This window comes from Habropoda laboriosa, unplaced genomic scaffold (genome assembly GCF_001263275.1).
Source record: "Habropoda laboriosa isolate 0110345459 unplaced genomic scaffold, ASM126327v1 scaffold81, whole genome shotgun sequence".
NCBI classification, from domain to species: domain Eukaryota; kingdom Metazoa; phylum Arthropoda; class Insecta; order Hymenoptera; family Apidae; genus Habropoda; species Habropoda laboriosa.
In genome coordinates this window covers 952,412-964,219 of record NW_017100194.1, presented here as the reverse complement: position 1 = coordinate 964,219, position 11,808 = coordinate 952,412, and the positions used below count along the sequence as shown (strand labels likewise).

General features: G+C 35.6%; 2 protein-coding genes across 2 annotated transcripts in view; one reads left to right on the top strand and one right to left on the bottom strand.

The window, feature by feature from the left end:
* Positions 1-744: 744 nt before the first annotated feature.
* On the bottom strand, positions 745-7,631 carry LOC108570267 (anoctamin-4). Its single transcript, XM_017932103.1, has 14 exons — positions 7,492-7,631; positions 6,485-6,821; positions 5,449-5,596; positions 4,194-4,476; positions 3,948-4,102; positions 3,634-3,879; positions 3,075-3,274; positions 2,865-3,002; positions 2,573-2,790; positions 2,184-2,492; positions 1,789-2,098; positions 1,517-1,722; positions 1,144-1,434; positions 745-1,056 (listed from the first exon to the last, which is right to left on the bottom strand). Exons 1-14 carry the CDS (start codon positions 7,528-7,530, stop codon positions 745-747), a joined length of 3,192 nt encoding a protein of 1,063 aa, XP_017787592.1. The 5' UTR covers positions 7,531-7,631.
* Positions 7,632-10,765: 3,134 nt separating this feature from the next.
* Positions 10,766-11,808, top strand: part of LOC108570246 (lachesin-like) — a 2,174-nt gene continuing 1,131 nt past the window's right edge. The window contains exons 1-3 of the mRNA XM_017932068.1: positions 10,766-11,034; positions 11,320-11,561; positions 11,646-11,686. Of these exons, the coding sequence (XP_017787557.1) occupies positions 10,989-11,034; positions 11,320-11,561; positions 11,646-11,686 (329 nt within the window). The 5' untranslated portion in view covers positions 10,766-10,988. The remainder of the gene's footprint in view (positions 11,035-11,319; positions 11,562-11,645; positions 11,687-11,808) is intronic.

The window sequence follows — 11,808 nt, the reverse complement described above, 5'->3', positions numbered from 1 at the left end:
TTGTAATTTTATCGTATTTTTAATGCTTAAAAAATTCTAAGTTTTTCGTTATAATATAGAAATTTTGTACTGTACAACTCGTTATGGTTTTTCTTTATATGCATCATTCTATGTTAATCAGTAAATGCTCGGATGAAATAATCAATGCTTAAGATCATATACATGTACATATATATATGACGTTCGCTTAAAACGTAGTTTCACGAGATCGAGAAAGTAAGAACAGCAAACTGCGCTATTTAATTGATCGACACTTCTATTCGTATCTCTATCATTAACATTATGACCTAACACTATCTTAACAAAATATCAGTTTAGAAAATAGAGTATCGGATTTAAGCATTATAAAAGAGGTATATAACTCTCTCGTTACATTAATACTGATAGAGTTTCTGTTACTTAAATCACACATATATCATTGATGTCACAATTAAAATATTCCTAAATGAACATTGAACTTCTGTTCAACTTTTAAAAGAACGTCGAGATACTTTCGGCATTTATCACTTCGTTACTACGTTAATTTCATCGCTTTTGTCATCGAGTATACGTGTTTCTAAAATATCACAATTATTTCTTCATTCATTTGTACTTAATATTCCAATATTTACGTAGGACTACGTTTAAGTACAATTTACACAACGGCAGAGCTAAAAAATCTTTGTACAAATAAGCAAGTTATTCAAAGAATGTTTTTTAAATACATCCCTGGTGGGTCAAACGTAATTGTTACGTTTCAAAAAATTATGTCACCTCCCATACGGTTGATCCGTCGCTGTTTCTATTATGTTTGGAAGCTTCGTCAACGTGGGCGTCTAAACCATCGCTTAATTTACTGAAGCGCCTTGCCCAGCTACCTCTGCCACCTCCTGTAGGCCTTCCAATACTCCCTGCTTCTCTAAGCATGGACAAGATGTCGTCTTCATCCTCTCTGCTCTTTAAACCTTTCTCATACTTAGCCTCCTGAGCCAATAAACTTTCTCTTTGTAATTGAGTAGACAGAGAATGAGGTACGGCTGGTATCACGTAACTCATTATACCAGTCAGGGCGAAGACCTAGTCGAAAATTTGAATTACAACAAATATAAGATTTATAGTGAAATATGAACATTGTAAATAAAGTTTACAAGGAGTTCAACTAACAATGTGTTCAAAAACAACAACAAAGGCTAAACGAGCTGCGAAGACATGCCAATATTGAGGACTGAGGCCGTACGGATCCGTAGGATGATCCGGTCCATTTCTATAGCCTCTGTACTGACAAGTTTCCGGATGATTTCTGTCCATATCACTCTTCATATCGTCCCTATAATCCGACGTGTTGAAATCCGACAGAGAACTGTCAATGTAACCCACTAAATCCTTTGTTGGAGAGTAAACAATGGCATAAACGCTTCGTGGGATGAAGTCTGACGTATATGCAATAACGAACGCCTGTATAATAGATTTGTCGTCAAAATTCGCTGCATAATGATAAATCTCGAATAGCGAGTTTCTTCTTTTTTTTATCACCTACGTTCGATACCACTGCAACATAAGTTACTCCACGAAGTATGCCGTACCAAGCGCCTATATCCTGCACTCTCTCGGCTAATGGTCTCCTAGCTTCTTTCACCATTTTGTATGCGTCCAATCGTATCTCAGCTATGTTATTTAACAACGCAAATAACGGTGCTAATGGAAATGCTGCGACGAACAGGGTCACAAATCCATATTGCAAGACTGTGAAAATAAGAATGATGTAAAAGTGAAAATAAAATGATATTTCTAAACGTTGAATTTCCATACTCATTTCTAAATATTCATCGAACAAAGCAAGTCTTCCAGGATCCTGTAACTGATAATCCTTCTCCCAATAAGTATACGGCCTAGCGTGATCTTTCGTGGCGGCAACGTGGTTCCTTTTACGCCACCAATTCCACAGTTTCGGCGACAGTATTTCTACGAAATTGTTGAAGCACTGTTTGCCCACCATTATAATAGCGAGCTGTATACAAACTTCCGACAGACAACCCGCTGGATCGCATACGTCCGTCTTTATGCGAAAGAATTCCGTAGATCTAGCATCTGTATCTCCAGGATGAACGAAGAATCTTCCCTGTAAGTTTTTTTTTTTTCCGATAATTCTATTTGACCCGATGTGTAATTAAAAGTAATTACAATTATGCTACTGTGTCACTGACCTTAAAGAAGGCGATATAAATGAGTGACGAATAAAAATTGACGAATTCGAATAGAAATATTTTGAAGGTGAAGCTGGATTCGTATTCAGTTTGCGTTCTAGGATTCTCCATATTCACCATCCATCGTGCTAGACGATGGTAAACTCGCGTAAGGATCATTATGATCACCAAGTTAGCAAGGGCAGCAGTTATGGAGGTGAAAATCTTGGCATGATTCTTTAAAAATGTACCACCACCGCTGTAAAACACGGGCACCAACGATATTCGGTACATTATTGTTCCCAGTACAGCACCCAGTACTACGCATATCTAAATATAATTTAAATATAATTCATTCATTTAACATTCTATAAAATTGCGATCAATTTTTATTTGGGTTGTTCAATTACCATGAAGAATACTATGGAACCAGTAGCACAAAAACGTAAGGCTTTAGACCACGCCGGTAAGTAAGGCTCTCTTTCTCTGGTCACAGGATTTATTCGGAATGTTTTCACCGTGGTTTCAAACTCAGGTCTGGGCTCCTCGTCGCTCTCGACATTTTGAAGATCCCATTCCCAAATTATTACAGCTTGCCTTCGTTTCCACAGTTCAAGGAATGTTGTAGCTAGTGGAAAGACGTAAATAAATAATAAAATATATTTTTCAAAAAAAGGTAAATTTGTGTTTTCTATACTGAACCCCAAAACGACATGAAGATGGCGAAGAAGACAGTGGCAGGATTATCGAATAAGTAAGTTAACTTTGAAAATAGGCAGGAATCGCCCAGTCTTTGGTAAGAACATGCTTTGTCACAAAGGGGACAGAGTGTAATATTTCCTAACAAAAAGAGAATCACCTGATAAAATAAGAAATTAAATAATAAAATAAAACTACTTGAAACAAACGTACCAGCTACACCATCATCGCATATTTCTTTACTGGGTATATTGTCAACACCCTCCATGCTTCCTACACCGTACATGAAACATAAGAAGCCGACAATCGCTGGAGGGTACAAGCATTTTGTGTAAAATCCCAGCCAAGCAAAGTAAAGCGCCACTTTCTCGCCAAAATATCGTCTGATCAACCAAAGTGGTTGTTTTTTGTACCTAAGAGTACAGAGCTACATTTTCATCTTACGTACTCGTATCGAGAAAACGATTAATACGGTAAAGTATATAAAATTTATATACATTATTTGGCTGTATATCTTTTCTTGGCATTGATAATGGTATCAGTAAAAAAATTAATTTTTACTGGAAAGGTAGTTTAAAATTTACATTCAACTAATAGTTGAATACTGATGTGAAACTAATGTACGTAGTTAGAAATGTGTTATTTGTGCGAAAACATAAGATTGACATGTTTACAGTTGTACCACTATCCAATACCAAGTAGAGATATCTTAAGTATTAATAATTCACTACGAAATCTTTGATTAAACAAGCGAAACTATCTGTCAAATTACCATTGTGAAGGTCTAGCCCATATTAAGTACAATAAGTGTCTATCAAAAATTTCTCCGTTAAGCCCCGGTTTATTATACGGACCCTCGTGAAGCGAAAAGCAATCGAGATAAGTGCCATCCGCCAACAGTCTACGAATACCAGCTTTCTCATGATTTTCGTCGTACCTTGTCCGTAATAATATTTGCATTACTATTAGTGACCTTTGAGCGGGCGTGTAAGCTGTATCCCTGTCTTTCACTACAAATCTACGAAAAAAAAAAAGAAATGACAATTGACTTCCTGATAAGGACATTCATTTCTTTAATATTTTTACCTCTCTTCTCGATCGCCAGAATCAATGCTATCGTAAAAGCTAGGTTCTTCCGGATACTTCTTAATATCCCAGGTGTGTATCTTCTTTATCCATTTTATCCAACGCATCCACTTTTCCCAAAGCTTCGGCCTTTCTTTCGCGTCCTCGTTACCTTGCTGATAAATTCAGTGGTTATTTAATTGAATTTAATTAAAGTTTAACAAGACAAGTGTTTTTTTTAAATGTTGGAAAGTTTTATCAGCCTACCCAAGCTTTAACAGAGATGGTAATAAATCTTTTGGTGGGTAACTTTAGATTCATAACTTCAGCGTATTGAACCTTGATCTTCCATGGAATATGCAACTTTAAGAAATAAGTCTTCCCGTCGAAGGAGTTCTCCTTCGGTTCCAATTCCAATTGCAAGCCCTCTTTCAACAAATTCTGCTGGAAAACGCGTCTCTGCTCCTTTCGACGAGCTTCTATTTCGGTCATCACCCCATTGTTGTCTTCCCGGTACACTAGCACCATGTCAATCCGTCTGCGGCCATCTCTACAATACGATACATTAAATTGCACGGTATTTAATAAAACAATTTAAGACTGAACCTACAAAAATGCACTAAGTACCATTGGTCTTTCACCGTCCCTTATAATGTAAATGTTTCTTTCTGTTAATTAATAAGGCTTCAAAATATTAAAAATATTAAAATAAGTATTAAAATAAAAATTATTTTTTTTTGAAATTTTTATTGTTGCCATTTATAGCATTTTTAGTCATTGAGGTAAATGTTGTGCAACATTTTCTCAGAATTTCCTTGAGTCATTTAAAAAGATGAAATATAAAAAATCTTGTTTCTCTCTCTCTCTAAATATGTAATTCAATGTATGCGTGATAAAGCATTAAGGAAAGAAAACTGTATGAATCATTACAATTCCAATCAAATCTGCCACGTGGTGGTAAAAGTAGACCGCGCGAAAAAACACGGAAACCCTTGAAACAACCTAATAGTAAAGCAAATAACGTGATCGTAACGTGACAATGTCTAAAATTAAACCCGACTTGAACGGAAATAAGTCACGACTGACGTAAACTTATTAAGATATAAAATCGCAATAATCTAATTCGCCGACGGTTCGAACGCCACGCGATGAAAAAATTAATTATGGATTCACGCCCTTTCCGTACGTGTTGCTGGCTGTTACGTTACACGCGTATCACTCACTAATTATAGGAATGTGTTCGTGGCATTTTATGCTCCCTCCTTGTTATTACACAGTAATATGTATCTACAGGTGATCGTGCATATGAAATTCTTCACCACTTTCTTGTTCATTCCCCTGGACTGATAAAAATAAAAAAAAAAATAAACAACAAGAGTACAAAGAACTTATACAAAAAAATAAACTATTATTTTATATATGTAGAAAAAGAATTACCATTCCTTCCGCATATAAAAAAAGAATGAAATCAAAAGTATAATTTTGATAATCAATCTATCACGTTCTATAGATCCTTACACACCGAAAATAGAGCGTTTCAGGGTCCAGTTCCGTTTCCGAAGACGAATCGTTGTGCAACAAGGAATCTCTTGGTATGTCATCTGGAAAAATAGGTGTTTCCAGCAACGGTGGAGTATTTTCAGGAGTTGTCGGTGTTGTTAGCTTAGGACCTATGAATAATAAAACGAATGTTCAAGTTAATTATCAGATTTTCTAATAGAACAGTGAAATAATCGTGGCATTAAATAATTCAGCAAACTAAAAATTAACCAAATTTATCATACATGTTTCACGTAAAACACTCTGTTTACTAGTTTTTCTATTGATCATACTCGTGCGTGCAAAGAGGTTGTTCAGCACCTGTTGCGTGAAAACTTCTAGCAAACCGCCACTATGCTCTGGCTGAATTGATTTTACCGGTACAGCTGTACAAAATCCTTCAACCTTGACAGTCCGTCTTACAAAAAGAATACATAAAGTCACGTGTCACGTTCGAGTTTGAAAGTGACGTCACAATAGAAAGGGTGTAATTATCGTTATCAAAAGTTTCACGTTCCACGAGACAAAAATGGTGGATAATAATAGGAGACACGTGTTTGTCTGACAATGGTCTGACAGTTGTAGGGTCTTCACGACCATACTGAAGTTGCATGTACATTATTAATATCCATGATTCGTTACACAGACATTCTCATATGTATATTGATCGTGGTTTCGTTCGACCGATTTCAAACCATTACCAGGCTAACGTACCATTATGAATACATAATCCTTTATGTACCGACCATTCAAATTCTTAATTAATCCAACGTTTCTTATGCGCCGTTTCAACTACGTATCTTGAATCAAATTTTCCCGAACACTACTTTTCTTTATTTATTTAAAGAAACGATCAATTTTTCGAAAAAATTATATTTCCTTAAACAAGAGTTACGAAACAGGTTAAATGAAAGTGTATGTGTAGTATGACGTAACTAAAAGAATTATCAAATTTCTCCTTCAAATATAAAATAATTGTTTTTTTTTTCTTTTCTTTAAATAAAAAGATTTTTTGGTACCAAAAGCATCTCGAGCGGTCAGATTCGTTCCAGAGGGGTAAACGCTGGATCTAGATAATTTTCTGCTAGCTTTCGGCGATCCATTTGGCTGAATACCATTTTTATCCATTTCGTACATTACTTCTTTGCTAAATTCAATCTGCGTGCATTTGTTCAAGTTGGGAGAATTCGATTTAGTCAAGGAATTTGTTCTTTCCGGTGTCGAATTTGCTGATGCCACTTTCGATGGCGAATTTTCCATTCCCATCGCATTCACGATCGTTTGAAATCTGCTTGGGCTGAACTCACTGACGTTTGTATTTTTCGTGGACAAACTCTGCCGCCTGCTGTGTTCATTCTAAAAAATAACATTAATTATCGTTATATTTACCCTAATACAAAAGATATATGCGCATTTTTAATTGTTTTGTGTATATCACATAAAGAGACGTTTATCGGTATAACAAATTTTTTGCATACAATTTTTTGCTTTCCGTTTAAAGAATTTGAATAGCGCGCTACGCCGGTAATTTTCATAGCAACAGTAAAACATAAACGTCAAGGTTCATTGTTAATTTAAATTCTTCGATTTGCTGCATGTTTCAGCGTACCTCGCATATTTTATTGAACTTTATCTGTTGCAGTTTCGACGTTCGTCGAGATCGATGAAACGAGCAGCATTTAGCCGCGGGGAATGTCTATCACGTGAACATAATTTACTAGATAATTCAGTAATGAGTCTCATTTTTACACCATAACGTATAACTAAGTAGGTAATCTAGATGACGCGCGGTCGTTGTAGATTTATTATTTAGATAGCTTCATTGACGAGATTCGTCGATAAGATAGAGTTAAAATGACCGCGATGCAATATTTAAAATATTTATTATTCTCATTTATGCATGATAGCATTAGAAATAGACGCAAGTATATTTCAGTCAGTCAACGCTCGTATATACACTTGCTCTGTTGTTAATAATAGTTGAGTTTTTATTTAGAAAGTAAACTACATAAATCAAACGTGATACCTGTGTTTCATCTTCAACTCGAAGTTCACTGTTATCCATTGCGTTCGAAAAAGCTTGACGAATAATCTCTAGAAGAAACTTCCTCTATCACTGGTGACAGTTAAGAAAAATGCAAATTCCGTGACAATCTCGATCGATGCTGTCATTCTGTAAACCGTAACGATGGTAAAATGCTGTCTCTTTGAATAAGTTCGATCCAGCTATTTTCATGGTAACGATTCACAGTAAACAGTATGCCGCACAATGTACACCATAATCTTCGTCAAATTGTCATCGTTTCCAGCATGAAAATCACAGAACGACGTAACTTTCCATCACTTTCAGACACTTAATCGACAGTAAAAATTAGCACTTTCGTAGATTCTATTGTCGTTGAATGCACACATTACGAATTCGTGGTATAGAACACAGTTGCTGAATCGTCACACGTAAAACGGTTAATACATATCGGTAACAATGAACTCTTGGTATTTCACAGACAAAGATCACTTTCTATTCTAGAACGAAATGCAGTCACATCAAACAATAAATCGTCCTTGCAACTTTATTATGCGGTTGTTAATCGATCGATAACGCGTTACGGGGCACGACAACGGATCGACGGAAAAGTTAGATTCCGGTTCGATCGACATTTGGAAACCCTGTGGTAATCAACCCTGATCACTCATCGTTGAGTAAAAGAGATCGATCACAGTTTGAGGCTGCGACCTCGCCACGGTTTGACTTTCTTTCTCAATTATGAATGGAATACTAGCTGGCTATTCTATAGTTATCACCTTTTCCGACTCGAGGAGGTTCGTATGCCCTTGGCCCATGAGGAAACGTGCTGACATTCCACTCGAGTCTTTCCTGTCGGATCTAGGGTAGATCTATAAATCCATAGCACGAAACGAAAAATCTTTGGACAGTCAAGTACGAACTCTGTAATTGGCGTTTGAGAATGTATGCAGATATTTCATTGTATGCATTGATTGGAACACTTCGTTCTACCATATTTACAGTTCTCTCCTTTCACTTTCTTAACTTCCATTTTATTGTTACATTTAATCATTAGTTGCTATTATGATGTCATTCCTCTTGACCGATGGGGTAGGGCACCACTTTATGGGAGAAGACAGGGTACCTTATATCGGTAACTTGTAACAGGCATTACGAAACTGTATTCATAAAGCTGACATAGTGCGGTATAAATTGACAAGACATGGATCATATTTCTGGATGATTAGTATACGTCTAAGAGTCGGAAGACTGACGACAGTGCTTGATCCTCCGAAATATTTAACGAACTTTTCCCCATCTCTTCGATCGTCTTGAAGCTCGACAATTTTCTTTTAAAAAAAAAAAAAAACACTTTTATAGGAACTTATTATTTCGTTGCAACGAAAAATGTCAAAGAGCATTAAAATAATCGGTCAAACTTCCTTTAATTCGTAATCTTCAATAAAACCACCACTTAGTTACACCATTTCCAAAATTTCATAAAGTATCCTAAGCTGTCAAATGATGTTGATGCTAGTCAGGTGACGCCGGTTGCTTCCGCCACAATACTGTGACACATACTGACCTCCTCGTGGCAGGATGATACTTATATGTTGCACACATGGCCGTGCGTGTGTTATTTACGAATGGTAACTATACACATGCCTGTACACGAATAGGTACACACATGTAATTGCGAGCGTGTATCGTGTTTCGATATTCTTCTACGATCAAGCCTCGTCTATTTGCGCTCCACACTACGAACTCGCGTAATTTTATTCGTGCGCGTAACAGATGACTACGAATATTTCTTGTAAGAATTTATCATCGTATTGATGCATCGTGTTAGTTGGCACATATTAGCATCTTGAAAGTAACACTTCTTCAATCATTTTCTACTCAATCGAATACTTTTCTCCTTTATGATTTTCTATTTATACATTAATCAGTATATTCGTAAACGTGTACACAGATACAAGCACGTAGTATTCAATGCAGGTCTTAAACAATGCACGACGTATTATTCGTGGCTACGTATGGATGACCAATAAATAGTATGTGTTTCACACACGCGTAAAGCTATGAAGGATTTTAACCCTTGTGTAGGTACACGATCGAGGAATGCACGAGACAATGAGGTTTTCGAATTGCTATGGTTACCGAACGAGCACAACATATGTTACGTATCTTCACAAACGAGTACAGAACTGTACCTCGTCTGTGATAGAACATTACCGAGCGGCTCTTTTATGAACTTAAAATACCAACAAAGGGATGAGTATAAACTTGCACGCAACATCGTCACTAAGGAATAACGAATGTTATGATCCTTTCCAACGTATAATCCGGGTAATGTACGATAACAGCATTAACGATAATAGAACACCGTAGTTTCTTTATTTTTTTAACGGATACTTTTTATTTTTATATCACAAGCGGTTTGGATAAAAATAACAATAGGATAGGAAAGTGTAACGCTATAATTAAAGGATGTATTTCTATTTTTGAGGTGATCCGATTTCTTTATTGCCAAGATGTCATTACGACAATAAAATTGTCTTGAACTAGTTACGTGGATAGATATCGCCCGCTTTTCCTGAAATAGTACAGAACTAGATTCTTGACATTGTCCATAACTTAAATAACGTAACCTTCGTAAGGCGACTTACCTGAAAGTCACGTAGAATACTTGTTAGTAAAAACTTTTCCTACAATTGTTAACATACACATGCATACAATTTGCCTAATATTCTTTAGTCACCTTTACAACTTCGTAGCGATGGGATATAGCATGTCAACAGAGGACGTGATCGTAGCATCTTTTAATTGCGATCAAATATTTATTTCCATTTATTATTAGAACTTTTTATATATCACTAATTTTAATATAGGAAGAATAGAATCACAATTCTGGAATGTTTGTTTACATCTTCCTATATAAAGTTTTTAGATGAAACGCATTTAAAAAGTGATATATTTATTGAAAATAGTAAGGATAATTTACTGAAGTGCACCGTTACATATAATATACTTTACACTAGAAATTTGAATGGACTCGGAAAATCACTTGTACAACTGTTAACTTCCACAAAATCGTTCCTTTTTGTGATAGAAAATTATACATTAGATGAAAATAAAATATTTAAACGAGTACTATGAAAATAAAGAAATGGATTTGTGTAGTTTGTAATATAAATGAAAAACTTTTCCCTTTCAGTATTTCGCTTGATCCGAGATGTAGCGTCATTCGCCATATTTATTTTCGGTCAACAGACACCTGTGAGCATTACTTCCTTTTCATTACTGTCCGCTTGCGTTGTTTGACAACAACGCAAACGATATTTAGATTGTCGTTAACGTAGGTCGTTGCATTTCGCAACAACCTATTTGTTTAAAGTATTAAGTAAACGAAACGAATAAGTATTATCCTATGTTAAGTGAAACAAGTGGATATAATATCGACAAAAAAAGGTGAAGATTATTCGGGCGTTGGGTGAACCAGTATTGGGTGTGTCATAATGAAGACTGTTTATGCGCTTCTGGCGTTCGTCTTTTTCCAAGCAGGTAAATGATAGAACGATTTATTTTGCACGTACTATATTGTACGTAGGTAAAATGTATGTTTCCGTAAATTTATCGGAAGCTAATTAATAAAGCTAAATACCGATAACCCGTACGTAAAATGTTTAGAAAATCTCTTTTGTTTTATTGAATTAATGTGATATTCGCACAAAGTCACATAAAGGAATGCATGTTGTGTCTATTAAAGATTTTGTTGCTAGGAATTGCAATATTGTATACCATTAAAGTGAAATGTTCAAGTAGAAACTTTGTTCTCACATTTTTCAGTAAAGGGTCAACGTACACCAACAATATCTTATATATCCCAAGAGCAAATTAAAGATATTGGTCAAACTGTAGAGTTTCATTGCTCAGTTCAATATGCTCAAGATTTTCCAGTTTTATGGACAAAAATTAACAAAGATGTTGCCAATGACCAACTAGCTCTTTCGCATGGTAGCTCTTTAATTATAAGAGACACTAGATTTGCCCTTAGGTATGATGATGCTCTATCTACCTTTGTATTACAGGTAATTCTTTATTATGTTTAATATATGTATACTTTTACTGTTTGCCTATGTTCTTCAAATGCTAATTAGTAACATATACTTCAGATAAAGGATATACAAGAGACTGATGCTGGATTTTATCAATGTAAAATTGTAATATCTTTAAATAATCATGTATCTGCAAATGTTGAGCTACAAGTTCGTAGACCACCTATTATAAGTGATAATTCAACCAGAGCTCTGGTTGTTACTGAAGGACAATCTGTGC

Excerpts from the sequence above, each read along its gene's own strand:
- LOC108570267 (XM_017932103.1), bottom strand. The coding sequence starts at position 7,530 with ATGGATAACAGTGAACTTCGAGTTGAAGATGAAACACAG. Across the intron at positions 6,822-7,491 it reads GAGTTGAAGATGAAACACAG|AATGAACACAGCAGGCGGCA; the intron begins GTATCACGTTTG and ends GTTATTTTTTAG. Across the intron at positions 3,275-3,633 it reads TGGGCTAGACCTTCACAATG|GTACAAAAAACAACCACTTT; the intron begins GTAATTTGACAG and ends CTGTACTCTTAG.